At 42.5% G+C, this 27,934-nt stretch overlaps 2 protein-coding genes across 7 annotated transcripts in view; one reads left to right on the top strand and one right to left on the bottom strand.

Moving 5' to 3' along the window:
* The window catches only part of adamtsl5 (ADAMTS like 5), a 62,751-nt gene extending 59,396 nt beyond the window's left edge, over positions 1-3,355 (top strand). For all 5 annotated transcript variants that reach the window (XM_015953967.3, XM_054732536.2, XM_070554748.1 and 2 more), the window contains one exon: positions 4-3,355. In XM_015953967.3, the coding sequence (XP_015809453.3) occupies positions 4-338 (335 nt within the window). In that variant the 3' untranslated portion in view covers positions 339-3,355. The remainder of the gene's footprint in view (positions 1-3) is intronic.
* Positions 3,290-27,094, bottom strand: serinc4 (serine incorporator 4). Of its 2 annotated transcripts, none has more exons than XM_054732541.2 (11): positions 26,658-27,094; positions 15,782-15,949; positions 15,135-15,283; positions 14,277-14,356; positions 13,952-14,045; positions 12,710-12,921; positions 12,059-12,154; positions 8,244-8,370; positions 8,035-8,147; positions 5,204-5,357; positions 3,290-5,118 (listed from the first exon to the last, which is right to left on the bottom strand). In XM_054732541.2, exons 1-11 carry the CDS (start codon positions 26,781-26,783, stop codon positions 4,911-4,913), a joined length of 1,527 nt encoding a protein of 508 aa, XP_054588516.1. In that variant the 5' UTR covers positions 26,784-27,094; the 3' UTR covers positions 3,290-4,910. The 2 variants fall into 2 exon arrangements, with proteins under 2 accessions (XP_054588516.1, XP_015809452.1); XM_015953966.3 differs by having other exon boundaries at positions 15,135-15,313; positions 26,658-27,092.
* Positions 27,095-27,934: the final 840 nt, after the last annotated feature.

Here is a 27,934-nt window from a genome sequence, read left to right as displayed (position 1 = left end):
CAGTGTTTCGAGCTAAAGTGCTTGGGAAGCTGTACAGAGGCGAGGAGACTCGCTATGACGTCCAAATTATCCACACGTACCGAAATCGCTATCGCCTGGAGCACCGGGAGTTCCTGTGGGTCCAGAATGTGTGCGACTGCCCCAAGCTGGAGGAGGGAAAACAGTACATCTTGATGGTGCGCCGCCACATTAACTATGAGCACACTCTGAACCGTATCCTGATGGAGGAGGAGAGCTACGTGGTGCCATACAGGCCCAGAGAGGACGAGCTCCTGCGACCACTAGAAAGGCTCTGCAGCAACAGAGGACCCAAAGAACCTGCAGAACTTGGAGTGTAGTTTTATAAGAGTGTTGCAGAACCAGGACCTTGTTCATCTGCCACGCGTCGGCTAGGGACCTTTATGAACGGCCCGATGAACGTTTGAGTGTGGTATGACCAGAGGAAGAAGCAGCCTTTTTGATACATGCCTCGTTAAAGTTTCAAATGAACGTCACGTCTATTTAAAAGCCCGGACAGCTTATTGTACCACATAGCACTTTAGGTGGACGCTGATGTCCACCTTAAACAAATACCAAAGAGAAGAACACTGACTGAAACTGCTGATTTAACACATCACTCAGTTGTTTTCCATATTGTATTAATTGTGTTTACGTTCAAACCTAAAGGAAAAATCCATTGAAACTGTTTTTTTCTGTGGGAACCCAGAGGTTTTTATTCCTGAAACTCCAGCCCCTCAGTAGATAATTCAGCAGTAAGACCTACACATTTCACACGTTATTATGAGCTTTGTGTCCACCTTGATGACTTTTATTTAGTCTTAAGGAAATAGATCTTTATTTTTCTGCTGCACTCATACAGTTGGGTCAATCCTTTCACACACCCTGGTGGAGAAGATGAATGCAAACACAAAAAACTGTTTTTACTCATGGTCAGTGATGTTGTGAAGCCATTCGTGAAGCAATATGTGAACTCATTTCAAATCACCATAACAAAATAAAATATCAAAATAACCCCATCGACACATCCACACACCCCGGTTCCTAACATGTATCGCCCGCTTTAGCATCAATGGCAGGCTGGAGTCTTTTGTTGTCGTTGTGGAGAAGGTTCTTAAGTTCTTAAGTATTCACACCCCATCCCGTTCTCTCAGATCTTCTTCTTCCATCCATCTTGCGTTTCCTTCTGCCCGTCTCGCTACCATGGGGAGCAGAGCTTTCAGCCGCTCTGCTCCCCGTCTCTGGAACTCACTTCCCCAGACATCAGGAACGTCGACAGTTTTACCCTTTTCAAAACAAAACTCAAAACACACATGTTTAAATCTGCCTTCAACCTCTGATTTTATTGAACTGTTTCTCTCTTTGTTTTTTATTTTTTCTTGTTTGGGTTTTATTATTGTTTTATTGTATTTTATTAAGTGTTTTCTGTCAAGTGACCTTGGGTGTTCTGAAAGGCGCTTTTAAATAAAATGTATTATTATTATTATTATTATTATTATTATTATTATTATTATTATTATTATTATCTAATGCCCATTCTTCTGGACAAAAAGCCTCCAGTTCCTGTAAATTTATACCAAGACCAGCGCGTTTGAGCTCCCCCCACAATGGTTCCATGATACTGAGGTCAGGAGACCGAGACGGCCACTCCAGAACCTGAGGCAGAACATGTGGATCATTGTGTTGTAGGAACACCCAAGGCCAGCTTTCAGGCTGAGAGCACAAATTCTCCTCCTGCTGCATTCATCTTGCCATCAATTTTGATGAAGTTTCCAGTGCCACCTTCACCTTCAGTCCAGTTCAACTTCATAGTAGGAATGGTGAGCCTTTCATTGTAGGCCTTGTTGACTCCTCTCCTAAAGTAATGTTTATGGTTGTGGGCAAAATGTCAAACTTTGGTCTCATCACTCTAAATGAACATGTTCTAGAAGTGTTTGTCTCTGTGCTGTTTCTCATATTGAACGCAAGATGTTTTGTGGTGTTTTTGTAGTAATGGTTTTCTTCTGGTTACTAAACCTTGTAGCCCATTTTTCCTATAAGCGCATCCTTTTTGAGCTTCTTGCAACAGCCATGCCACTTTCTTCGAGGGAGTCCTGGATGTCAACAGAACGTTTCTGAGGGGTTTTCTTTGCACTGAAAACAATTATTCTGCCCGTTTTTGCAGACATTTTTATTTATTAGATTTCTATCACTGCTGATTTGCATTATCGGTATCTTGGATATCTTTTCATTCCCCTTTCCTGTTTCATAGAGTTAAATCACCTTTTCTCATGGATCCTGTGACAATTCTTTTGCCTTCCCCATGACTCAGAAACTGGAAACATCAGCTCAGCTCTGGATGGAAGATGCAAGGGTTTGTTTGCCAGGAGCCCAACAACTCACGCACCTTTTATAAACACACACTGATTCCAGGGAAAGGGATCACAGGTGAGGAGGGTTACCTTTAGAAGCCATTCAAACCCATTTGTGTCAGGTTGTGTGCATGTTTCAGGCCAGAATCAGTGTGATGTGCAAACCTTTGATAGGGTCATTGGTATTTTATTTTATTATGGTGATTCTCCTCTTCACTTTTTCACTCCTCCAATTTTTACCAACATGTTTCTGTCCCACGGCTGCAGAGAATCAGCCAGAATATGTGGCTATATTTAAAATCCGGCTGTTGTTTGTGATGCATGCAACCTGCAGCAGACTCACAGACGGTCTGTTCTGTTTACTAATGACAAGGTCTGAAAAAAGAGTTCTTAATAGTTTCTAAAATGTAAAAAGCATGAAAGAGTGACACCCGATTTTCTAACGTTTTGTTGTGTGCATTTTTTAAGAAATAAGCTGAAATCTTAACTGGACTTGTGTGTCTTTTTAGGATGTCTGTTTCTAATTTGTTGTGTCAGTGAGTTTTACTCGTTGCTGGAATAAATTTTCAGCTCTTTGATACTTAACATGAAAGATATAGTTAAATATACAGTATTTTGATCGTGTGACACTGATTAGCTGCAAATATATTAAGTACATTTTACCAGATTTGTTATTAGTGTGATGTCTGATATTGTTTTGTGCCTTATTTTATTGATTTCCAATCTCACATGTAATATCAAACTTTTGATATGTGCCAAAAGAGCATATTTGCCTATATTATAACTAATAATGATACATTTGATATAAAAAAGCCTTTCAAGACACCCAAGGACACTTTACAATGATGGAGAAAGAATAGAATATTTTATCATTCTAGCTGATCTGTAATACACTCCATTTGGATTATGTGTGATTTATAAAAGAGAAAGAAGTGAAAAAGTTTGTAAGAAAACTTTTATTTACAAAAAGCTTCAAGCCTACAACAAATAAAACAAGTTTAACCGCCCATCTATTGAACTGAGTCTGATTCCCACTCGTTAACAGTAAAGTCATCGCAGACATTTAGCTCAGTTTCCCCTCAGGAGACAAAACGTCTAGTGATTATAAAAGAGGTCTATTTCAGATTTGCATCATAGGTCCTCTCAGTGTGTTGGAGACACGATGGTTTCTGAAGGCTTGACACATCAGATACAACTTTTTTCTTGTTTTCTTCTTCTTTTTTTTTGGTGTTTTTAATTCACATTTTACTTAACAATTACAGCAACTGTAAAACAAAAATGTAAACAAGTATTATTCCTTTCTGGACAGGAATGAGCAGAAGTGGATGATGACCTGTAAAGCAACAGAATGCGAGCATCAGTTTCCTCCTGTTGTTTTTAATCACCTCTGTTGTGTTTTCACAGCATCATTCATTTCTGTTTAGCTGCCAATCCGTCAATCCTGTAAACCTCAGTGAGCATTTAAATTAAATCTCATGAACAGATGCAGAAGTTATACTCTTTTGTGATCTTGGGCAGTTTCAGGTTTGAGCAAATCTTTCTTTGACTTTGAGTCAGAAAAATAAATAATTGTTAGAAAAGTGAAATCTGTTCATTACACATATTGAACAGAACGTGAAACAAAGCTTGTGTAATTATTATTTGTGATGATACTCAGAAGAAACATGCGTGTTACAGCTATCTCATTAATCACAAAGTTTTTGTTATCAGTAAGGTTTGAAATTAGAGCCAGGTGATGAAAGGGTCAGATTTCAGGAATAAACTGTTTGTTTTATTGTTTCAATAATTTATTAACAACACAAATCCAGTCACCTTTCATCTTGAAGGGACTGGAGTTAGGGTTAGTCCTCGGAGTATTTATGACAAATGACTCTCAGCTAAAACTGAAACCGCCAGTTTCAGCCTGTCAAACGGGATTTACTCAGTAAGTGGATCAGACGCACGTTCAGCCATCACCTTCTGAGAGTTTCATGTCTGATAACCTGGTAGTTATATATTTTGCCAGCCTTTATAAATGAACCATTAGAGAGGAAAGCTCTGTGTAATCGCTGTCTGTTGTGGAGCTCATGCTCATGTTTGTGTGAGACCAGACGACTATTCTTTATTCACCAGTAAAAACAAATCTAGTCTAAATGCTTGGAGTTTGTTCCTCTGCAACAATGATACATCTAGATTTATTGTGCATAATATTAAAAGTCTAAATACTGTAAAACAGTATAAAATACAATAGTATTTGAACAATAAAAAAGACATTTCTCCATATTTGAAGTTGCCACATTGGACAGTCCAGTCATCGGTGTCCCTTTGGCAGTTTGTTCAGTAAGTGTGTTTCAAACAACACACACGTCCTTGATGTGTGTTAGGGTGTGTGACACCAGGACAAGTTCATCACAACTCAACAGGGCACCAAGCACTGAGGCCTCTCACGCCGCTTCTCACAAGTCTGTGAGTCTTTGACCTTATGACCCCAATGACCTTCATTCATAAAAGTCTCCTCGGACGCACCACAGAAAGCTCAGAGTCGTGCGTAGCTCCTTTCAGCCTGGCTGCCCACAGGTTCTGTCAAACGCTGACGCTGACATGGCGGCAGGATGCTGGACGGCGTTTGATGCGGGAGCGCCGCGGTCTGGACTCGTTCTGACAGTTGCACAGAGGGCCAAGCAGCAGCCAGAGGTAGAGGATCACACAGGCCCAACAGGATGACATCTTCACCCAGAAGGTAGACCAGCAGCCATGGGTGAAGGTGGTCTCCAGTACTGCTGACTCATAGCTGCAACAAAGACAGAAACACAGGTTGAAATATGAATTGATCGTTAAAATATAAACAAAATATCCAAAAAGTGTCTCCGTCCAACCTGAACCAGTTAGTGAGGGTCATCATGACGTACAGCGAGGCCAAGAAGAAGACGAAATGGAAGAAGAAGTAGCTGTATGCCACTCTTTGGGTCTCGTTGTGAATGACTTTCTGACAGCCTTTGTTGTCGTCATCAACCACAAACTCATCTTCAACTGAAACATGATCAGGAAAAGGTCCAGTCAGCTGTTAGCATGTAAGTAGCAGCGTGTACGCTCATAAAGGGAGGACTTCTCATCATCCTCATATCTGAGTTCAGAAACATGATCCAACATCAGTCCTACCGATGAGTTTGCATGACAGATGTTCTGGCAGAAATCTGATGAAATCACGCCTGGTAGCGTCACAGGCTGAACCGGAAGTGTTTCCGGTTGTTGTCGCTGCTGCTCATCAGCAGAACATCCAACTTTAGTTTGGTCAGGAACAATATCATCCATTCATTCAGTAATGTTATATTTATCGTACTGCATTAATGAGCACAAATGTCTCTGTATTGTCCTGTTGTTGAAGTTTTGCACATCAGATGTCTTATGATGTTCTTGTGACCCTGATGTAGCAAAACACATTCTCACTCCCAGCACGTCGAAAACAAACGCTTGGTCAGCCACCCTCCGCCTCAGACCCTTGACGCCAAAAGTGCCCTTTGTCGTTACTTAAGTGCGAAAAGGGGTTTTTCCCTTTTCTGACTGCAGATCCCAATGCACCAAACAAGCTCGTTGTACCTCACCCTAACCTTATATCCTCTTATTTAACCTTCCCCTCACCCCTATCCTAACCTTAACCATCTTGCTAGCTAACACGTTAGTGATGTGTCGATCGCTCTAAAAGCCGGCTCTATGAAGTGAACGGCGCGAGCCGCCTCGTGATTGGTCGAGTTTGGATCGAGCCAACGCGAGGGGGAGGTTTCAACTACCACAGTGGAGGTTAAAAGTAGAGGGTATTTGCAACCTCCCCCTCGCCAGCTGGTATGTTCTAACGTTCCCCTTGGGCGGCAAATACGAAAATTCACAGTCAGACTCTGACTGTCAGAGTCAGAATGCACGGGAAACAAACGCTTGATCACAGTGAGAGTAACGTTTTAGGTAGCAAGAGGGTTAAGGTTAGGATGAGGGAGAGGGGAAGGTTATAAATAGTGAAACGTTAAGGTTTAGGTGCTGTTAAATGAGCTGGTTCAGTGCTGCGTCAGCGGACATCTCATCACGTCAGTTTTACGCTGCATTGGGATCTGCAGTTACAAAAGGGAAAAACCCCTTTTCACACATAAGTAACGAAAAAGGGCACTTTTGGCGTCAGGGGTCTGACGTGGATGGTGGCTGACCAAGCGTTTGTTTCCGACGCTTAGGGTGTGAGAATGTGTTGGATGTAGACTAAACCATTACCACTCACATGTAAATGCTGAATGGTTAACTTTCTCCTGGTCTGTTGGTTTAAGTGTCCACCCTGGGACTAGGAGATCAAGATTCAAATCCCAGTCGGGTCACATCAAAGATTAAAAATGGACTCAGTGCCTCCCTGCTTCACACTCAGCTTTAACAGGTTGTACTGGGTTCCTGAGCACAGCCACTGCTGCAGCTCACTGCTCCCCATAGGGATGGGTCCATTGTGGAGATGTTTTCACCAGCATGTGATGCTGACTAGTGGGACTTTAACATTTATGCAGATGAGCAAGCTCTTACAGCTGTATTCGTGTTTCAGTAACCCAATCCTTCGTGAAGCAGTCAGGCTCATTAAAGACTGTATATTGTCCCTAAAGGTGTGTGTAAGTAAGTGAATGTGTTTTTGTCTTTGTGTTTCTGTGATGGGCCGGGTTAGGGTTAGGGTAAGGGTTAGGGTTGGGGCACCAGCACCACTAGTTAGGAGTAAGCAGTTAAGATAATGGATGCTTTTATTATCTTTGAAACTATACGGGTGTAAGGTAGAAAAACTTAGCCTGGCCTGCCAGACTCGTCCTCTGTTTAATTCTGCACAGAGAAAGAGTCTGGTAACTCACAGGCAGGGAGGCACTTGAGGGGCGGGACTAGGCAGCTCAAAAATGACCAATCAGAAAAAAGACGGAAATCCTGACTGTACCGCACCACGTGGAAGTTTTCTAGTTGTAGTAAAAAATTGCGTCTGGCAAAGGTGCAAACATCTTTTTTTTTTTTAGAAGAAATGCTTTTAGCACTTCTACTTGTGGTTTTAAAGACATCTGAGTCATTAAGAACAGAGGAAAGAGTTGCAGCTAATTCCGCCGCTGTCTTTGTTGATTATGAGAAACTGAGCGTCGCTGTGTGTGACGTCCGCGACGCTGTAGTTTTATAGCTGTAGTAAAAATGCAGTCTGACGACAGCGCAAACATCTTTGTTTAGAAGAAATGCTTTTAGCGCTTCTACTTGTTGTGGTTTTAAAGACGTGTTCAAATCATTTAGAGCAGAGGAAAGAGCCGCAGCGAACTCCACTTCAGTCACCATGTTTATGACAAAATCGGCGTTGTGGTGTGTGACGTACGATACTCAGCGCTGATTGGCTCAGTTGGAATTCTCAGGGGGTGTGGTTATTGAACAGGAGAGTTCCCAGACTCTTCCTCTGTGCAGAATTAAACAGAGGAGGAGTCTGGCAGGCCAGGCTAAGAAAAACTAAACATGATTAGAAGTTTTACAATCTAGAAATTCATGGATGTAGTGAAAAGCCCTTTGTAAATAAACATCCTGTGCAACTGTAGAAATTATTACACCGCTATACTGCTTCTACTACTACCACTACTACATGTTTACTGGCTGTCTCTTTAAAAACAAGGATTTTTCTGCTAAAACACACCACATTAGGGCAGTAGATCAGTGTGTTTGTACAAACCAGGTTCCTCCTCAGGGCAGCAGAAACAGCAGGTTGCTTTCTGGAACTCATATCGGTAAACTTTGATCATCCAAAAAGGCCCGAACACCTCCGCCAGGTAGGAAGCTTCGTTACTGCGCAGACGTTAGATTTAAGCTGCTTTTTTAAATGTCCACAGAGTCTAATACAGAAGACTAATTCTGTTTCCTTGTGTTGTGTGTTTTACTCACCATGCAAACAGGACACAGCAGTACATGATGGCAGCTCCAATTATGGCAACAGCATTGCCTTCGTTCTGGATGCCATCTTGTCCCACGCTGGGGTAACAGACAGTCATGTTCATACCCTGGTACACAACTGGAACACAGAATGGAACATCTGGATGCAGTTTCACACCAAAGAAGTGTCTCAAACATTTAAAAAAAAAAGTAAAGATGCAAAAAATACACAAAAAACAACAAAAATGTGTGTGTGTGTGTGTGTGTGTGTGTGTGTGTGTGTGTGTGTGTGTGTGTGTGTGTGTGTGTGTGTGTGTGTGTGTGTGTGTGTGTGTGTGTGTGTGTGTGTGTGTGAGAGAGAGAGAGAGAGAGAGAGAGAGAGAGCAAAATGTTGCTGCTTGTTGGAAACGTGTTTTAAATACATTTAAAACAAGATCGTTATGAAAAAAAAAAGAAACTGAGTTGAAGGTGCATCTTTTCTGTGATTTGCTTTTTGAAAACAGAAAGAGAAGTGACCACATGCAAGTGACTTTCCTGTGTGATTTCATTTCCTGTGAAATTCCTTTCGTCCTTGTAAAACGGGGCCCTGTCTACAGTACTGTCATATAGACTGGGCCTCAGCAAACACTCACTAAATACTCACACATGCTTGCATACCAGCTCAACTTCCCTCACAAATTAGAGATCCAGTCAAGGCTCCGGGGAGCCATTTCAGCCTGATCCCACAGAGACGCTGCGCTTTAGTGTTGTGAGTAAAAAGCAGCAGTGGATCGTTGTTGGGCCTCAGCACTACAGTTGGTGGCGAGGGCCTGTTGAAATCCTTGTGTTACTCTTGATTTTGTGCAAAAGAAAAAAAAAAGTTGTTTTTGGAAGCTTTAACATTCCCCCTGAGGCCTGGAAATGTGAGTTTCAGAAATGGGCTTGGCAGCATGGCTCAAGAGCACCACCCTTATTAGCGGAGTCTAAACTTTTACCCAGCAGCTATGAAATGTGGTACCGCTAAAGAACAGCTCAAAACGCAGCAGTCTCCTGGAGAGATGGCCAACGGAAAGTGAAAAGCGTCATTTTGAGGGTGATCAAAGTTTAAGTTTTTTGTTGTTCTTTGTTTATTTTTGTCAGAGAACAAAGTAAGAAGAGCATTTGTGAGATTTTTGTTGAGTTACACATAAAAAAGAGGACCACACATCCAAGATTCTGGTGGGCAAGCCCAGGGCCATAGAGGAGTAAGAGGCCTTTATAAACAACACGTTCTCACACCTGAAGTGTTGAAAAAATGACGCTGGATGGCCAAAAGTTTGTCGGGAGGTGACGTGCTGTGCCAGAGCGCCAGTTTCCGACACCCAGTGGCGTGTCCAGATCTTTTAAAATGGGGTGGCCCAGGTGAGGCTCAACTTTGTGCATGGGTGGCACCAATGGTTATGCTTTTTTTCTTTTTTACCCCCAAGCCTTTTGTGGACAGTAAAAAAAATCCTATTTAAAGGTAAATTAGTGTGTTGGCACCTGGGGTGGCCAATCAGATTCCAACGTTGGCATGTGCTACCCCAGGCCACTCCCTGGACACGCCCCTGCCGACACCCACAGTAAAACGCACTTTTCACCGACATTTAACCTCTAATCTCCTGCTATTTAACCTTCCCCTTCCCCCCATCCTAACCTTAACCCTGTTGCTCATTCTAAACTTCCCGTTAACCGTGTTGGAGAGGGACGTTACAACTAGGAACAAAGTTTCGAAAGCGCAAGAGGGTTAAGCTTAGGATGGGGGTGAGGGAAGGTTAAATAGCAAGAGGGTGTGCCCCCTGCGACCAGACTCTGGATAAGCGGAGGACAACGGATGGACGGACAGGTGGATATTAAATTCCTACAATGAGACCCAAAAGGTTAAAGTTTAGCCCCAAACAGGCTAACCTAGAGAAGGCCCCTCCAGTAATAAAACAAATCCCATTACAGGGCCCTAAAGGATAGGCAAGGGCCACATGAGCTAACCCCAGCAAGGACCCATGTGGGATGTCTTAGGGTCGACTCTGCCCACACTGCCCCACAGAAAACCCACAGCAGCTTATGAGATGCCGCCTGGGCACGTTAGCTGGCTAGTTGCAGAGACTTTTACTGAGACTTGCTTTAAATGACTAGTTGTAGTAGTAATAGTAGTAGTAGTAGTAGTAGTAGTAGTAGTAGTAGTAGTAGTAGTAGTAGTCGTGGTAGTAGTCACATTCTGATAACATGCTCCTGCATCAGACAGAAACTCCTTACAGTCTTTGAGACATTAAAGGTTTCATAACTGGACAATTTTCTCCAATACTTTGTTTGATTTTGAGCAGATTGGGATGATCATCTTGGACTCGGAACATAAATTATAAGTTCTCCGCAAAGAGCCCAACTGGTCTAAAACCAAAATCAACTGTCGTTCTGTTTTAGTGACATCCATGCATACTTTGTCAGGCTTGCATCAGCAAACTCCAAGCCACCAAGGTGCGGGGCCCACACCTCACTGGCTGCAGCTTTAATTGAGCTCATCTTCCATCAATGAGTTTTCAAACACACATTTTAAACATATAACCCAGATTTTCCTATCGATACACGTTTCTTTATACAAGTCCAAATCTTTCCTTCAACCAGATTTAGTGCGGTTTTCCTTGTGCCGATGTCATTCCCTAACGGCAACTGTTGGGGTGAAAAACCGCCAGAGGACCATAAACAGCTTTCTTTCTTCAGGATGTCCTCTTAGAAACACAAGTGTGTGTGTGTGTGTGTGTGTGTGTGTGTGTGTGTGTGTGTGTGTGTGTGTGTGTGTGTGTGTGTGTGTGTGTGTGTGTGTGTGTGTGTAGGTGTGAGCAGTTTGACATGAGAAGGTGTCTTAAAGGTGCATATTTTCTCAACAAGTTGCTACAATGTTCTGTATCACCATGACTAACACACGCATGAACACACACACACACACACACACACACATTCATCAACAACTCCAGAATCAGAATCCCAGTCAGATTCTGCCAGATGTTCCATAATCCAGCTGCAGAAAGCAGAGATGATGGTGTCTTTGCTGCTGCTGGTTGAATGTGGTGCTAGAAGCACAGATTCTGGGACTTATTGTTAGTTTAGTGAATTAAATGTGGCGATGTATTCACGGTGACACAACAAACTCCTGTCCAGGAAATCTGTGCAACAGAATAAGCAACCTTATTAATAACTCATTTCACTTTGACGTCAAACAAACATACTATTATTATTATTTGTTGTTGTTGTTGTTAGAAAATTAAGGAAAAGTAGACTGATAAGCCCCATAATGTAAATTATTGTCAGCTGCATTGAAATGAATGTGGATATTTTGTCTAACTGCTCGTGACGTTTATAAAAGCTGCACACTCGGAGGTCTAGAAGCCGCTCGGCTCTTACCTGTCCATTATGACAGGCTGTGTGAGAACACGTGTAATGACACTGCCAGGCTGTTTTCCTCTGCTATTATGTTGTCAATGGATCCACGAGGAATGTAGAAACAAATATCTCCCCACCGCCGTGCCACCAGCCCAGTCGACGGCATGTCGGAGCACATCACAGTCCAGGTTTCGCTTGTGTGATTTAGATTTAAAGCCTGGATGGGGGGGGGGGGGGGGGGGGGGGGGGCTGACAAGCTGCTGCACTAATGTTTCACGAGAGCTGTTTGTCATACCTGAAACCTGCAGGTGAGTCATTAGGAGTCAAGTAGAGGCAGATGATGGAAGTGTGAGTGTGTGAGTGTGGGCAACATTTTAGCACAGAAAGAGAGGTTGTCTTTTTGTGAGTGAAGCTTTGATGCTCAGCGGTCTCCATGTTTGTGTTCTGTGTCGTACCCTTCTCAGGCGGTCGGCTGGACAGGGCGGAGAAGGTGAGGTACATGACGTAACAGCTGATGATGGAGGCCTGAAGGAGGCCAGAGCGAGGTTGCTCTGCAGAAACAAAGTTAAAATCATCACTGAAAACACAACCCGACTTCATTCAAATGGAAACATTTCCAGAGTGATGTGAAATATTTCAAACTGAAGCTAAATTCACATGTGATTTTGTTTCTCTGTGACTGACCCTGAGCGTTATCAGATACTAATGAGAGTTTAATGAGATAAATCGGGGAAGCGTGTTTGTTTTGATCCAAACATTTCCATCTTCATCTTCTCCTTGCTGCATCTTTTTATGTTGCAGTCAGAGTCAGGGGAAAAGGATTGTCTGCAGCATGAATATTATTATTACTATTATTATTATTATTATGTTATTATTATTATTATTGTTATTATTATTATTATTATTATATTATTGTTATTATTATTATTAGTAGTAGTAGTAGTAGTAGTAGTAGTATTACTATTATTATTATTATTATTATTATATTATTATAGTTATTATTATTATTATTATTTTGTTATTATTATTATTGTTATTGTTATTGTTATTATTATTATTATTATTATTATTATTATTATTATTATTATTAATTGAATGCAGCTCACTCTGCTTGACGCATGGCGTGACGGCGATGAAGGACATGAGGCCACAGAGTCCCAGGTTGATCCACAGCAACACCTTGTTGAAGTGGCAGGCGATGGGGTGTGTGTAGTATTTGTACATGAAGGTGAAGGCCATGGTGGCTATGGTGTAGAAGAAGAGGGTGGCGCTCATCACAGCCAGGTACCAGCGCTTGTTTTCTGCTGCTCCGGTCAACCTGGGGGAGGTTATCATATTCAGTTATCATGTTTCCATTCCACATGCTGCCAGTGGTGGGGTACGCGCATGGTTGTCATCAGGACCCACACATGAACAAGGAACCAGCTGTTGTACAGCTGCCTGCTGTAATCAGTGTGAATGAAAGGGTTAAAGTAATTTAATAGGGAATGCAACATCTAGATTTAACTAAATGCATTAGCTGGACTATCAGGACGATGGTGAAATGCGTGCTGATTAGGGGCAGATGTAAATCCAAAAACTATCACTGAGTGGAGACAGCTGACTCAGTGAAAACAGAAACTTAAGTCTGAACTTAAAAAGGTGAATGGAACAAACGATGGAAGAAGCAGGTAGCAAATCTGCCTGTCTGAGCAGATGTGTCTGGAGTCAGAGCGATGATGGCAGCTGAATCCATCATCACCATCAGCCCAGAGGAGCAGGTCTGCAGATGTTGGTCAGGCTGCGTCAAACACATGTTTATGTCAGCTCGTTCTGCAGAGCGTTCCCTACTTCAGTCTAACTGAGCTTAGAATGAGGTGGAGTAAAAACAAAATCTGATGCTGCTCAAAGAAAAGTAAATGTTGACGAGCACAAAACAAAAACTCCTTTAGTTGATTTTTTTCTGTCTTGATTCAATAATTGACCATAAAACGTTATAATTTAGCTAAACAATCGTAGATTTGTTTAGACTATTTATCATTCCTGAGAGCTGTAAGAAATGAAAAGCCCAAAAGACAACCTCTAAACTCAGAGCGCTCTCGTTCTGCTCCATTAGGTGAGTATTCTGGTTTTAACATTTCTTCCAGATGTTGACCCTGATCTCATTAAACAGCTGTGAGCTCTAATGGTTGTGTTGTGTTTAAGTCCTTCAGGTGTGTTCAGACAGCTGAAGCTTTTCTCCCATTTAGTTGCTCCATTAGGCCGTCGTGCGCGTGGGAACAGTCGCTGACTTCTTTAAAGTCACATATTTACTGTATAAGAAAATTGTCGTACATTTACATAATGTTTACGTTGACCTCCTGACTCACCAGTTCTTGTTCCAAGTGTGTGCAAAAGCTGTGATGAGGATGAGCTGAATGAGGATGAAGGCAAATCCTCCCACCACTCCAACATAATGCCAAGCTGAGAGATAATACATTATTTCCCCACAGAAATGAAAAAGGAAACAGACGGGAGAAAATACATGAAAACAGTTGGTCATAAATCAGCTCTGACAACAGACTTAGATCATCACTAGTTGCTGTTCAAGTGAAAACTCTAGATATTTATGATTCCATGATTAATTCATCTGCTCCAGGACACTGCTGCCCTCTAGAGGCAGAGAGGCACAAGTGCAGGTGTGAAGCGTCTCACCGTGCAGGAATGACTCCGTTGGGATGAAGAAGGCGGCAGTGCACATCCCAAGCAGAGTGATGAGCTTCAAAAACCAGAAGCTGCAGAAAAACAGATAAAAACAACATGTGTGGGTATGAAATTTTTGCACAAAATGAAATATGTGTTGAAGTAAACACATAACATGCTTCACTGGAACCCTGACTTAAGAAATGATCAACATGTTCACAGTTTGAAGGACTACAAAGTTAATTAGTATAAAAACTTCTGAAAATTTGAAGTTTCAGCTGCAGATTATAACTTTGTATGTTTTAGTTATGCAGAAACACTTCTACAGGAATAATACTGAAAGTGTTTCATCATCTGATTTCATGATCAGATGTTAGATCAAGAGTTGTTCCTATAGAGGACTTTAAGTGTGAATCCAAACGTGTGTCCCAGCAGGTCACCGGTCTCTCACTGACCTCCTCACTCAGACCACAGAGGTGAAACCTTCACCAGAGACTCAGAAGCCTCCTCGCCGAGGCACCAGTAAGACTCTTACTCTAAAGAGGAGCAGCAATGCAGTCTGTCCAATCCTAATCTGAGCTGCGTCACAGCTATAATCGACTGCTTGCAATGGAAAGTTCAGCAGCAAGGAGCTTTAAATAGACTCAGGCCAGCTTGCTCAGGTGAGCTGAGTGGGTTCTCCTCGTAGAAACGTAGAAAGTATTAAAAGAAAGGATCAGGACAGTGCTGCTGGATGCGTTCGTTATTCAAACAAATGGTATAAAATGTAGTTTTGAGGTAAGAAAATGTGTTTTTGTTTCTGTGACAAACACAAATGAAAAGGACTGATGAGAATGTTTGTCCCTGAGGATAGAGCAGGGTCTGACTGACCCGTTGTGGATGAGCGCTCTGTAGTCCTGACTGGACTTCACGTCGATGAGGAAGATCGCCATCATCAGGTAGAAGCAGGAGGTGCCGAAGCAGACCCTGTAGACGGCCGAGTAGCCCACCAGCATCTCACAGTGGCCTCCGCCGTGCGCCTGGTCGCACACCACATTAAAGAAAGGCACCTGTAACAAACACACCTGATTCCTTTACAACCACACCTGTGTTAAATGCTGAGAACTCTTTCTTTTCTTTTCTGATCTGGCTTTTGATTTAAATGTGATGGTGCAACATTTTGTTTACAATCATTTAAATAAAGGATCTTTATTGTTTCCAGACTTTTTAATGGTTTATCTAAAGGTTTTCTTTGGCCTTAAATTGCCATTATTTGATATGAATCATTCAGACATAAAAAAAAAATCCCAAATTCAAGAGAATAACTCGCGCTGTGCCCAAGCATAAATGATCATTTGGTTATAGTATTATAAATATAATATTTAAGCTCCCAGTCACAAAGACGTGATTTGACCTTTTCCTTTGTTCAATCTGAACCCAGATAGAAGTTTGATGTCATGTGACTATCTCACCAATAAGTCATCTAAGTGAGGAAAGAGTGATGCAGGTCTCTGCAGCAATGAATCCAGGTAACTCACGTTTTCCCTGACGAGCTCAGAGACGGTGCGGGACAGCATGAGGCAGGAGACGGCGCAGCTCATGATGTGGAAGAGCGTGTACATGACCCGCGTGCTGGTGGACGATTTGACCGGAGGACAGAAGGCACAGCAGAGCGAGCAGGGAGCCGGTCCACAGCAGCAGCAAATCTGAGGGGCAGAAGGAGCGACGCATCATAATAGGCTCAGGGGAAACAGGGCAAGTCTGGGGTTCAATCTCGGGAGATGTTCGTGATGAAAAAGGTGGAAACAAATAGAAACGTTACCACAAACCCACCAGCATTCTCCTGTTCTGGCACTGACTGTCTAGTGTGGCAGTCTAACTGAAATCAAACTCTTACTCTGTTTACAAAGGGGCACATGTCATCATGTTGTATTATTGGAAGAGATCAGAAGTTTGTTGTTCTGATATTGTTTCGTCCACTGATTTTATATCACATGGAGGCTCTGACACAAGTCCGTGTGCATTATTTTGACAAACTAAATTTACTAACACTTGACTACAACTATCACTTGTATGTGAACATCCACACCATGACCATAACAGGTGATGATTACATTATTAAATCTAATCCCGGATATTTTAGCTGCAGATCCGTCAAATGTGATGCATCAGAAATGAATGAAAACATCTGTGCTTCTGTTTTAGTCACAGCTGGATTATCCTCCACCTTGATGAACTCTCAGGTTAAAAAGAGTCCAAAGATAAACTGAACTCATTTAACCCACATCAAAGTGACTGGGGGGATGGGCGGTTAAAGATTAACTGATGAGTCAACATCTGATTCTGATGAGTCAGGGCTGTGGATGTATGCCCATCCTCACTGATCCTGAACTCAATCAGAGGAGCCAAAACTTCCAAATTCATCAGTCAGACACCTCAGGAGGCAGAAGATCTGCCTGGTTCATCCAGGTCACCACACGATGGTTACGAGTTATTATTATTGTTTGAATGCTGTTAAGCATTCAAACAACTGTTTTCCTGTTTTTCTTTATTAAACTATTGTTTTCCTGTTTTTCTTTATTGTTTGAATCCATCCAACCAACCAACCAACCAACCAACCAACCAGCTCTATACACTTAAAACTAGCAGCATAGCTGACACTTTAACACTAGTCAGAAGGCAGGAACCGCCCCCTCCTCCTTCGTTGCTCTCTCATTGGCTGAGAGTTTTCAATCGTCTTCTGCCTAAAAGGAAATGTGCACCCACACATATGGTACATCATTTCAACCTGCTTGGTCCCAGGAGTCTTGTATTAACTTGATATTGTGTTCTGCATTACCATGGCAACATGCTTAGCAACAACATTTAACAACATTTTAGACACAACTGTATCAACATACTTTAATATAGAAATGTTATTCAAAATTTAAATGAGTCATGTGTTATTGTACATAGCTTTATTAAAGCAGACTCCTGTCATCTGTTACCATGGCAACACAAGGAACTACAAATCACTTTAACCAAGTCTCATAGGAATGAATATTAAAAAGCTGAATATTGAGCCAATAACAGACTCCTGTTGTTGATCTTTTTGAACTGTCTGTACTTAAAACTAGAAACACGTTCAATGTGATTGACCGTCAGAAGGTGGGAAAGTGCCCCGCTCCCTCCCAGCTCCCTGATTGGTTGAGAGAGGTCAATCATCTTCTGGCTAAATGGAATTACACACCCACGCATGTGAGACATCAAATCGATCGGCTTGGCCTAAGGAATCCATCCATCTACATATAAATCCATACATGCTTCTATCCATCCATCCATCCATCCATCCAATAAACCATCTAACACCCATCCAACAATCCATCCATCATTTCATTCATCCATCCCATATCAAATCTGAACATATGTTAATCTATCAGTTTCAGATATCAGCAAATATTTCTAAATCCACAGTTCAGCCAATTGTAAAAATGTACCCGTTAAACTATTCTCATTCAAATGCCAGCTGTTTAACATTTTAAATTTCAAGTTTTTAATTAATGTTGAAAGATTAAAGTTTTCTGCTGTTTAGCATTTTTTTATCCATTCTTCACCTATATTCTGAGCTTTATTACACTTGTTGGTGATTTTTGCTTCTAAATCTTTAAATACATTCAGCTCATTTTGACAGTTTAGCTTAGTTTCAGCTTACAGTTTCAGCTATCCAGCATTCAAACAGCATTTGTGCAATAAATGCAATTTTTCTAGTTAATATTATTATTCAGCATGAGCATGTTCTCATCTGGAGGATGATACAGAGATTACTCAACACCATGTCACTGAAGACAAACAAATAAATCTATTGTCACGAATGAGTTAGAAGTCTTCTTTAGAGTGTTCTTTTTTGCTTTGATGGTTATTTCTGTCACAATAATCTGCACTGTGGAAAATGGCGAACTAGGCAAGTCAAGCAGCTGCTTCTGAGCCCAGCAGATGTTGTTATCCTACTCAGAAGAGTCTAATCTAAACCAGAGTGAGTTTGGGTGAAGCCTACAACAGATGAACCTAAATAAAAATGTCACAAATCAGCACCAAACCTGGAATCCTGACGGCTGGAAACCTTGTTCCATTGTTGCAACCTCCACACACTAGATGTCACTTTGGTGTTTGTGTTCTATACTCATATGTTTCTCCCTGTTAAAAGTCAGTGACTTGATGCAACCTGCTGGGTTCCTTATATAGGAAAATTTTTACTGATTGGCTTAATGACCTGACCTGTATTGGAATGTTTAAATAAAATGGCCTGTATTTGATGTAGCACCTTCTAGATTCCTGGAACCCCCCAAGGTGCTTTACAACACAATAAGTCATTCACTCATTCACACACATTCACACCCTGGTGGGAATGAGCTACAATGTAGCCACAGCTGCCCTGGGGCGCACTGACGAGGCGAGACTGCCGAGCACTGGCGCCACCGGTCCTGCCGACCACCACAAGCAGGCAAGGGGGGGGTTAAGTGTCTTGCCCAAGGACACAATGACAGCGGCACACTGATCAGGGCTCGAACTTGCAACCTACAGGGTGATCACTTAACTCCTATGCCACCATCACCCTTTTACTTTGTGAAGAGCCTTGAGACAACTCTTGTTGTGATTTGGCGCAATATAAATAAACTGAATTGAATCTGCATTATCAGCATCAACATGTAATATCAGAAATTCTCCCTGTGAAGTAAACATACGCTGTCCTCACAGCATATAGCGATGTGTAGCTAGACACCTAACAAACGACTAAAACAAAAAGAAAAATCTTCACACAACGCTCGTTTTTCTTAAGTAAATGTTTCGTTGCCAGCTGTAATATACAGAATAAGAAAAAATACGTTCCTAGTTTATTCACACATCTTAGCATCACGCTTAGGGAGACTGAGATTCAGCTGCTGCTGGAGCCTAATGAAATATGATACTTTTACTTTTTCTGACTTAAAATTAAATGTTCTTTTTATGAGGGGAGTACACGACATACAGCATATAGGAATTTTAGAGTTGGACCATGTTGGTTTATTGGTTATCAGTAAAATATCCAACCTCAAGCATCCCTATAATCTATCATTAGTTTTAAAATGTCAACACCTGATTTTACAGTATTAGGGTTGGTTAAGAGCTTGTTGCACAGTGTGTCTGAACAATTTGAATTCTAATAAACACAAAACTTTTAATTTAAAGAGCAAGTCACCCCCTGCAAGAAACTAACTCCACTCCCAATTCATGTTTGAAAAATGCAACAAATGCTGTTGCCTAGCAGACCGAGAGGGCAGAGCCACTAACAAATACATGCAAACAGGCTCACAACAGCATTGTGACATCATAACGTACCAGCTAACGTCATTGTGTACCTCTCAGCCAATAGCGATGGCAGATTTAAATTCAAATGTGTTGCAGCGTTTTTACCTGACGACGGTGCAACACTGACAGTTTTAGGTAGAATATTTCAGTTTTAACTAAGATGCACTAAAGTGCCAAATTATTGACTGCATATGTTTACAGCACGATTAGACACTCGTTTATATAGTTTATCAGTTAAAAAAAAAGGTTGATTTGGGGTGACTTGCTCTTTAAGTTATCATTTCTGAATTAAGATAGTTTTAGTAACCCCACAGAGAGGATTGATGAGAAACAATGATTAAAATTATTACTGAGGGTTCTCTGATAGAGTAGCTTTTTTTTCCTCCATAAATCAAATCTTTTTTCTTTGTAAAAGTTTGTGTGAAACAAAAACTAGAAACTTTTGCTAAGCCACCTTACTAGCAGGTGTGTCTGCTGTGGCCTGGTTTAGGTTGCTCATACAGGTTTACAGCTCGCAGGGGAAGGCTGGGACAGTAAGTCAGGGAGATTATCTTCCATAACAACAAAATAATCAGTCACATTTAAAAATAGGTAGATTATAGTGTGGGTCATAGAGTAGCAGAATCAAAATCTCTCGTGGTAACGTCCTCCCTTCCAGCTGCAGAGAGACTGCTGAGCTACAACCGATTCTGATCTGAGACCTACCAAACTTCTTCCATTTAAAACAGTATAGAGGATGTGATGCATTACATCTATTCATCTAGAATTGCTGTCTTCTTTTTATTTGGCAGACATTTTTAGCTTTAATTATTTCAGAGAATGTGGTTACAATGCAGTCAATTAACCTGACATGCATGTTGTCAACCTGCGAGAGAAAATAGCAGTATCCAAAGAAAACACACGCCCACATGAGGAGAACATGCAAACTTCACTCAGATACGTTGCAGCTGAGTCAGACGTGCAACTTTCTCTCTCCAAGGCATCAGTGCTACCAACCGTGCCTCAATGCTGTAGTCCTGGCCTGGTAGAGCTGAGATGAAACAGCAGGTATTTACAGAGTTACACCACCAGGTGATTATAGCTGCCCAATAAATATAGGTAGCTAAATACCTCTAGGCCCCACCCCCACATGTAAACAAATAAAACATAAAAATGGACCTCATCTAATCTTTTCAGGTTTGGGCTCTTGGTGATTTGTCTACTTCATATCTTGCAGGTGCACATTCCTTTATGGGTTATTGTCATGCCCTGAGCTGCAATTAGGCTGTAAATAGTGATTTGATAATTAAATCAAACATTACGGCTGTGTGCAGGTGAGCAGGCAGGGTTTTCTCATCCCAGAAGGGCAGACTCTGGCTCCCGAAGCAACATGGCTGCTTCTGTGGTTGTTTTGACCACACTTTTCAACAACAAACAAAGCTGGAGATGTCTGATCTGATCTTTTTGCAGGCATTAGTTGCAACATGCATGCGTTTTAAAATTGTCCACTCTGTGAAACTATTGATGCAAAAGTAAATACAAACCCAACATGATGGAGGCTTCAGTCTGCATTAGCTCGACTCCTCTGAGGCCATTTTTCTCAGATTCTTCATATCGTCATTCAATCTGAATACTTTCTACTGCCAGTAAGACTCAATCATCTATTCCATGCAAGCCATGTGACCCTTTCAGACAAGATGTGTGACCACAGTGAAACTAGCTCTGGCTTTTCCCTTCTAGTGAGGAAGAGAAAACATAAGGAAAAGTAGTATTTACACCACGACTACAGCAGAACTAAGTGGATCTTTCACTTGAGCTCTATGAGGAAAATAACTGTGCTGTGAGTGGATCTTGCCTGACACAGCAAGAAATTGTCTTTGTCACAGAAATAAATGGGTTTTGGAGTGCAGGACTGTCACTGTTATTCTGAAAGGGTTCAGTAGAGGTTTATGTTGTAATGCTGAGCCTCACAGACCCAGTTTTCAAATGTCTGATACAGATGTGACCCAGATTCAAAATCCAAGAGTTTGATGTAAACGATAAATGACCCGTACTTGTATAGCTACTTTCAGAGTCAGAGGACTCCAAAGTGCTTTACACCACTGTGTATCATTCATCCATTCACACACATTGTAGTCACATCCACCCTAGGGGGCATTGATAGAGGCAGGGCTGCAGAGCACAGGCCCCACCGGTCCCTCCGACCACCAGCAGACAAGGTGGTTAGGTGTCTTGCCCAAGGCCCCTCCGATTACTGGATAACCCACTCAGCCTGTTGAGCTAGTGTTTCCCCTATATATATGTATATACAGTGGGGCAAAAAAGTATTTAGTCAGCCACCGATTGTGCAAGTTCTCCCACTTAAAATGATGACAGAGGTCAGTAATTTACATCAAAGGTACACTTCAACTGTGAGAGACAGAATGTGAAAAAAAATCCATGAATTCACATGGCAGGATTTTTAAAGAATTTATTTGTAAATCAGGGTGGAAAATAAGTATTTGGTCACTTCAAACAAGGAAAATCTCTGGCTCTCACAGACCTGTAACGTCTTCTTTAAGAAGCTTTTCTGTCCTCCACTCGTTACCTGTATTAATGGCACCTGTTTGAACTCAGTATCTGTATAAAAGACACCTGTCCACAGCCTCAAACAGTCAGACTCCAAACTCCACTATGGCCAAGAACAAAGAGCTTTCGAAGGACACCAGGAAAAGAATTGTAGACCTGCACCAGACTGGGAAGAGTGAATCTACAATAGGCAAGCAGCTTGGTGTGAAAAAATCAACAGTGGGAGCAATTATCAGAAAATGGAAGACATACAAGACCACTGATAATCACCCTGGATCTGGGGCTCCACGCAAGTTCTCATCCCGTGGGGTCAAAATGATCATGAAAACAGTGAGCAAGAACCCCAGAACCACACGGGGGGACCTGGTGAATCACCTGCAGAGAGCTGGGACCACAGTATCAATCAATCAAATTTTATTTCTAAAGCACTTTTCAAACAAAGTGTGATTCAAAGTGCTTTACAAAATGACCCCAAATTCCCATAACAGGTTAAAAACATTTACAAACATATGCAAGCACACGCACACGCACACACAGACTCACACACACACACACAAGTAAAAATTATATTAGGCTGAGTCCAGATGAGCCAAGTATGGTAACGCAAGGAAACGCCATCAGAGGAGTCGTCTGCCCCGGCAGCATCAGGTCTTCCACACTAAGTCAGGGCGCTCAGTGGAGGGGGAGTAACAAAGGTCACCATCATTAACACACTACAACGGCAGGGAATCAAATCCTGCAGTGCCAGACGTGTTCCGCTGCTGAAGCCAGTGCATGTCCAGGCCCGTCTGAAGTTTGCCAGAGAGCACATGGATGATACAGCAGAGGATTGGGAGAATGTCATGTGGTCAGATGAAACCAAAGTAGAACTTTTTGGTATAAACTCAACTCGCTGTGTTTGGAGGAAGAAGAATACTGAGTTGCATCCCAAGAACACCACACCCACTGTGAAGCATGGGGATGGGAACATCATGTTTTGGGGCTGTTTTTCTGCTAAGGGGACAGAACGACTGATCCGTGCTAAGGACAGAATGAATGGGGCTGTGTATCATGAGATTCTGAGCTAAAACCTCCTTCCATCAGTGAGAGCTTTGAAGATGAAACGTGGCTGGGTCTTCCAACACGACAATGATCCCAAACGGAGTGGCTCCGTAAGAAGCATTTGAAAGTCCTGGAGTGGCCTAGCCAGTGTCCAGACCTCAACCCCATAGAAAATCTGTGGAGGGAGTTGAAAGTCCGTGTTGCTTGGCGACAGCCCCAAAACATCACTGCTCTCGAGAAGATCTGCATGGAGGAATGGGCCAAAATACCAGCTACTGTGTGTGCAAACCTGGTAAAGACCTATAGTAATCTTTTGACCTCTGTTATTGCCAACAAAGGTTATGTTACAAAGTATTGAGCTGAATTTTTGTTACTGACCAAATACTTATTTTCCACCCTGATTTACAAATAAATTCTTTAAAAATCCTGGCATGTGACTTCATGGATTTTTTTCACATTCTTTCTCTCACAGTTGAAGTCTACCTATGATGAAAATTACTGACCTCTGTCATCATTTTAAGTGGGAGAACTTGCACAGTCGGTGGCTGACTAAATACTTTTTTGCCCCACTGTATATACATACATATATATATATATATATATATATATATATATATATATAATCATAATCATCACAAACAACATCATTATCATCATCATCATCATCTTAGATTAAGAACAACAAGCATCCGTCTTCACTCTTCATCAGCACCAAGAACCATTTACTTGGTCACATGACCCATCATTTCACCCAGAAGAATGAGGTAGCCAGCATGTTTAAAAATATGTTCTTCTTGATCTATAGATGTATTGTTTCTTATGTTTGAGAGGTTTCATTATATCCTTGGTAGAATACATAAATTCACACCAAACAAAAGGAGATGAGAGGAGGACTGCGACACCAGTTCAGCTGCATTCTCAAATGGTAAAAAGAAAATATCACATGTGTGTTATTTTTTGTTTGTTTATAGATAAATACCTTTTTTAGCATTTATATTAATATCATCTTATTGTTTACAAACACAACTTTTGTCATAAGAAAATCAAAACAACAAAAAAAATTATGTCAGGAAAACAAATTCACATAAATGATATTAATAGTTTATAATGAATGAATAATTTTTGAAGAGATTTCTGATTTCTGTCTGAAGCCACTATGTATGTTGTGGTTTATCTTACTGCAGTGCAACGTTCTAAAGGGACATTCTGTACTTTTCATCTGCTACAGTATTACAAAAGGTCCTGTTTGGTCATCAGGTCATCAGATGTTTGTATGCATGCATGTATGCCCAGATGTATTGTAAGGGTCTGCTGGGGACGTCTGGCGAGAGCTCCTGTCTTCTCACCTCCGTCAGACCTTCCAAACTGTTCCGGGGGGGGGGGGGGGGGGGGGGGGGCATTGAGTCCGAGTGGGCCATGTTCTGTGCTTCCATTGCCTGCCGTGGTGGTCATCCCTGAATCCACTGGTGGACACCGACGGTAAGGGTGAGGAAAGAGTCCTATATGGTCTTTTTGGCCTATGGGACTCCAGAGGCAGCTGACTGGTACTGGCAGGCCGAGGGGAATGCAGCCCGGGTCACAGAGGCAAAACCCTGGGCATAGGAGGAGTTCAGAAAGCCCATGGAACAAGACTTCCATACAGTTTCGAAAAGATTCTGGTCCACCATCCGGCGCCTCAGAAAGCAGTGCGCTATCAACACTGTTTATAGTGGGGACAGTGTGCTGCTGACCTCGACTAGGGACGTTGTGGTTTGGTAGGCAGAGTACTTCGAAGACCTCCTCAATCCCACCGGCACATCTTCCAGTGAGGAAGCATGGTCTGGGGACTTTGGGTTGGGCTCTCCAATTTCTGGTGCTGAGGCCAATGAGGCTGTCAAAGAGCTCCTCAGTGGCAAGGCCCCTTGGGGGTGGATGAGATTCGCCTAGAGTTCCTTAAGGCTCTGGATGTTGTAGGGCTGTGTTGGCTGGCCCTGATGCCCCCAGCACAGACATCGGGGGCAGTCCCACTGGACTGGCAGACTGGGTTGGTGGTCCCCTTATTTAAAAAGGGGGACCGCAGAGTGTGTTCCAACCACAGGGGTATCACACTCCTGAGCCTCCCTAGTAAGGTCTATTCAAGGGTTCTGGAGAGGAGGGTCCGTCGGACTGTCGAACCTCAGATTCAGGAGGAGCAATGTGGTTTTTGTCCTGGCTGTGGAACACTGGACCAGCTCTATACCCTTAGGGGGTTCCTGGAGGGTGGGAGTTTGCCCAACCAATCTACATGTGTTTTGTGGATTTGGAGAAGGTGTTCGACCGCATCCCTCAGGGGGCCCTCTGGGGGAAGTATGGGGTACCAGTCCCTCTGATACAGGCTGATAGGTTCCTGTATGACCGGCGTCAGAGCTTGGTCCGCATTGCCGGCAGTAAGTCTGGCTCATTCCCAGTGAGAGTTGGACTCCAACAAGGCTGCCCTTTGTCACTGATTCTGTTCATAATTTTTATGGACAGGATTTCTAGGAACAGCTATGGTGTTGAGGGGATCTGTTTTGGTGGCCTAAGGATCAGGTTTCTGCTTTTTGCAGATGATGTGGTCCTGTTGGCTTCATCAGAACGTGATCTCCGGCTATCATTGGAGTGGTTCGCAGCCGAGTGTGAAGCAGCTGGGATGAGAATCAGCTCCTCTAAATCTAAGACCATGGTCTTGATTCAGGAAAGGGTAGAATGCCTTCTCCAGGTCAGGGACGAGGTTCAATGTGTTTTCTTTATTTTCAGAACCATTTACAAAGGGGCCAACAAGTGTTAAATTACCTCTGGGAACTCCTTCAAGACTATTGGATCAGGTCTTAAAGTACAGTCTAAGGCACACCTGTACATTGTTCATGCTGTCTAATTAGCCCCTTGATATGCCACACCTGTGAGGTGGGATGGATTATCTTGGTAAAGCAAAAGTGCTCTCTAACACACATGTAGACAGATTTCAGAACAATATTTGAGAGTCATGGATCTTTTGTGCAAGTAGAAAATTTTTCAGATGTTTGAGTTCAACTCGTGAAAAATGGGAGCAAAAACAAATGTGTTGCATTTATATTTGTGTTCAGTGTATGTATGCATGTGTGTGTGTGTGTGTGTGTGTGTGTGTGTGTGTGTGTGTGTGTGTGTGTGTGTGTGTGTGTGTGTGTGTGTGTGTGTGTGTGTGTGTGTGTGTGTGTGTGTGTGTGTGTGTGTGTGTGTGTGTGTGTAATGAGTGTGGTGATTAGCCACTGCATCATAATGTTCACTACACTTTAATCCATCAGTGATAATAATCCCTTCCAGCAGCACATTTCCTTTTACAGTGCTGCTACTGTACTAAAACATTTACCTCTCCCAATTATGAATAATACATTTTGTACAGAAAACGAGAAATTATTTTAAGCAACGTCATGCAGACATTAGTAACAAACAAATTGTTTATTCTTCAGTTGCAGAAACTTCTCCACGTCCTGCTGAGTTTAGAACCTCCTGTGCGTCAGTTCTCACCTGATATGCCATCATGTTGAGGAAGTAGCTGTAGATGCTGGTGCGATTCATCCCCTGCGAGGCCGACATTGTGCCTCCAAACCGCTTGTCCTGGGACACCACAGCTCTACATTTGGTCATGAACATCCAGCTTTTCTCAAAGTGACTGTAAAGATCCTGACATCTTCCAGGAGACCAGAACAGAACCTCTGAAAGGCCTGTCAGGAAAGGAAAAGCACAGAAGAGTCCAGCAGGTTGTCTCCACTCGCTCTTTTTGCTGGATTAGCAGTAAATCTGGTCCAGCTGGGTTCCCGGCAGCCGAGACCTTCAGCATGTGCCCCGGTTCAGCAGCCTCGCAGGGGAACAAGTTGTTTTTTTGCCCGTGTCCTGCATGTCTGCGCTCTGCGGCTGTGTTGGCTGCTGCCAGAAAAGAGGAAGAGCGGGTGGCGAATACCGGTGCCCCCCTCCTCCCTCCCCCCTGTCCCAGTCAGATTAGGCAGAGAGTCAGCGAATGGAGGGAGGAGGGGTTGTGGAAGAAGAGGTCAACGTGGACCATGTGTCTGTCCCATCTGTCCATCCTGTCCCTTCCCCCAGTGTGGAAAAAAAAACCAGAGAGCTCCCGGTGGGATTGCACAAGACTTCACCTAATCCAGGTTCACTCAGTTAAACAGTCACCCAGTCTGATTTCTGGATGCTGAAGCCTGACAGACCCTGGAGGACCTGGGCCAAGTCTGGGTCCTTGAGCATCTCACAGAAACAAAATGGTCAGGTATGAAACGTACATAGGAGACGGTAGATGTTCCCACAGCTCGATAACAATCATCAGACCAGTGGATTATTCATGAAGAAGATACAAGACAAAAAGCTAAAGGTGTAGCCACCAAAATGCCCTGTGGATGATCGTAATCTGCTATTCATCTGTCTTGATTATATATAAAGAAGAGTCCCTTTTTGTTGCAGTCCAGACTTCCTGATGACTAAAGATTTTTTAAGAAAAGGTAGATCACGGTTGAAGGTGCAGGGTTGTAGAAGCTGGAACTGAGATGAATGGAGGAAAGCCATCACTGGAATAATTTTACTTAAGGGCGATGTTTTGATCCAAACTGGATTTTCATCTCATCAGACATTTCACTTGAACCTTCAACACTGTTCTCAGCGACAAACCTGAACGGATGAAGAGTCAGTCAGGTGATGACTTTCATCATTCATAAGAATCCTTCACAGCTAACAGGTGCAAAGTTCCCATCACGAAAGTGAGATATAGATATAAAACATACGTGGAAATCTGATGCTCACAA

Source organism: Nothobranchius furzeri, chromosome 9 (genome assembly GCF_043380555.1).
Source record: "Nothobranchius furzeri strain GRZ-AD chromosome 9, NfurGRZ-RIMD1, whole genome shotgun sequence".
In the NCBI taxonomy this organism is placed as follows: domain Eukaryota; kingdom Metazoa; phylum Chordata; class Actinopteri; order Cyprinodontiformes; family Nothobranchiidae; genus Nothobranchius; species Nothobranchius furzeri.
Note: the sequence above shows the minus strand (reverse complement) of the source record. Positions and strands in the feature narration are given on the sequence as shown.